At 37.5% G+C, this 2355-nt stretch overlaps 1 protein-coding gene across 1 annotated transcript; it reads left to right on the forward strand.

The window, feature by feature from the left end:
- Positions 1-694: 694 nt before the first annotated feature.
- On the forward strand, positions 695-1507 carry LOC108372845 (zinc finger BED domain-containing protein 1-like; the record flags this gene model as incomplete). Its single annotated transcript, XM_017628634.1, has 1 exon — positions 695-1507. A coding segment is annotated over exon 1 (813 nt), but the record flags the coding sequence as incomplete, so codon positions are not given.
- Between the last annotated feature and the right edge of the window lie 848 nt (positions 1508-2355).

Raw genomic sequence — 2355 nt, forward strand, 5'->3', positions numbered from 1 at the left:
TTTCAATAAGATTTTCATTCAATACGTTGATTCTGTGTAACCGTGCTCTTTTGGAAGTAAGTAACTTAATTCTTTAACTAATTTTGAAGTAAAATTCTAATTCTGCGCTTTCCACAGGAGCTGTTTCATCCGAACGTTATCTTTTGCCTGGCGCCTTACAAACACATACATACATACTCATAAGACTCATTTATGACTCCAAATGTTTGCTGGGAGTGCACAAATGTAGGTGCTAATTAAAAAATAATATTGGTGTTCCTACGTATCAATTGAAGTAAAGGTATTGTACATACGTACATATATTGTTAACGTGTTTAAAAAAGCTCGTGATATGTCTAAAAAGAAAAGCAATGTATGGCTTCATTTCTCTGAAGAAAAAGAGAAGAAAGTGAAATGCCTTTTTTGCGGCCAAGTGTTATCGGTTTCCAACGGGTCGACATGTGGACTTATTCGCCATTTAAACAAAAGACATCCGACGCAAATAATTACAAGGCAGGGGTTACAAGAATGTGAGACATCAGTGAGCAACGTATCTGATGAAAACAACAATTCTGCGTCACAACCTGGAGTGCGAGAATTGGTACATGATGCGAGGCCTTCAAATACCTCCTCACGAGCTGGGACAATTAGTCGGTACTTCGAAAGGCCACTTCCGATGACAAAACAGCGCAATATCGACAACCAGTTGGTAAAAATGGTGGTGAAAGAATATCAGCCTTTTAGTATTGTGGAGGATCCGGAGTTTAAAAGATTTATTAATATGTTAAATCCGAACTACAAGCTTCCTACAAGGAAAACACTGTCCACATCACTCATTCCAGCGGCCTACAAGGAAACATTGGAAGCCGTCAAAAATCGTCTAAGTAAGGCCTTTGCAATATGTCTAACAGTTGATGGATGGACCTCCCGAGCACACGATAGCTTCTTTAGCGTTACTGCGCACTATATATCGGAAAGCAGCGAGCGAACTTTTTTGGCATCAGATCTGATTACCTGTGTTTCATATGCTGACCGTCATACCGGAGAAAACATCAAAAATAAGCTGCGTGAGATATGTGACGAGTGGGGAATAGCAAATAAAATTGCGGTTATAGTGACCGATAACGCCGCAAATATGAAGGCTGCAGTACGTGATGGTGGTTGGCGGCATTGGGGCTGTTTCGCACACACTTTAAATTTGATTGCACAGGCAGGTTTAACAGAAATTCAGGCGGTATTAGATAAGGTTAAATCTATAGTTCGTTTTTTTAAAAAAAGCTCCTATGCATACGCCAAGCTCAAAAGTACATCAGAAAGCATGCAGATTCCCATGTTAAAGTTAATAAATGATGATGTTACGCGATGGAATTCAACGTACGAAATGTTGGAGCGATTTTTAAAACTCAAAGATGCTGTGATAGCAACCTTAGCTTTAGTGAAGTCGTCTATGCAGGTCAGAGACGAATTTGTGAAGGGTATTGCTCCTTTAAATAACGAAGAGTGGCTGATTGTAGCGGAAGTTGTGAAGGTAATGGAAATTTTTCAATGCATCACTACATTAGTAAGTCAGGAGAAACATGTTAGCGCTTCTTCTATAATGCTTTATGTCAAACAGCTAAAAAAACACTTGCAATCTTTTGCCATTAAAGAACTGTCTTGCTCAGTACAAAAGATGGTCCAGAAGCTAGTTCATTAACTAAATGATAGATTTAAGGATATTGAAACAAATGAGCTAATAGCACAGGCAACAATTTTAGATCCTCGTTTAAAAAAATTTGGCTTCATAAATGAACTCTCTTACAAAAGTGCTGTAGACAAATTGTATTCAAAAGTAGCAAACATTTCCATTGCAAACCAGGAGATTGAAATTGCTGAGGCAAATGAAAGTCAGCAGGTTCAATGTAGCAATGTTGAAGAAAAATTTGATTTAATTTGGAAGGATTTTGACAATCAAATTCAACAATTTACACGGCCACAAAGCCAATTGGCAAGTGCCATAATAGAATTAGATAAATATTTGGCTGAACCGATTCTGCCAAGAAAAGACAGCCAAGGCAAACCACAAGATCCTCTCAGTTGGTGGAATCAACGTAAACATATCTATCCTAAATTATACCAGTTAGTTAAAAGGAGGTTATGCATTTCGGCGACATCCGTTCCATGCGAACGCATTTTTTCCCATGCCGGACAAATAGTGACAGAAAAGCGAGAAAATTTAGAGGCTTCAAAAATATCCCAAGTCGTATTTTTGAACTACAATTTAAAATGAACTGATGTTTAATCTTTTCTGTAAGATGTACTTAATTTTCCTGCTAGACTTAATTCATTTTTCGTATATTATATTATTTACTTAAAACACCGAAATTGTCTTGTCAT

The sequence above is a fragment of the Rhagoletis zephyria genome, unplaced genomic scaffold, assembly GCF_001687245.7.
Source record: "Rhagoletis zephyria isolate East Lansing unplaced genomic scaffold, Rhagoletis_zephyria_1.1 Rzeph_scaffold_06095, whole genome shotgun sequence".
In the NCBI taxonomy this organism is placed as follows: Eukaryota; Metazoa; Arthropoda; class Insecta; order Diptera; family Tephritidae; genus Rhagoletis; species Rhagoletis zephyria.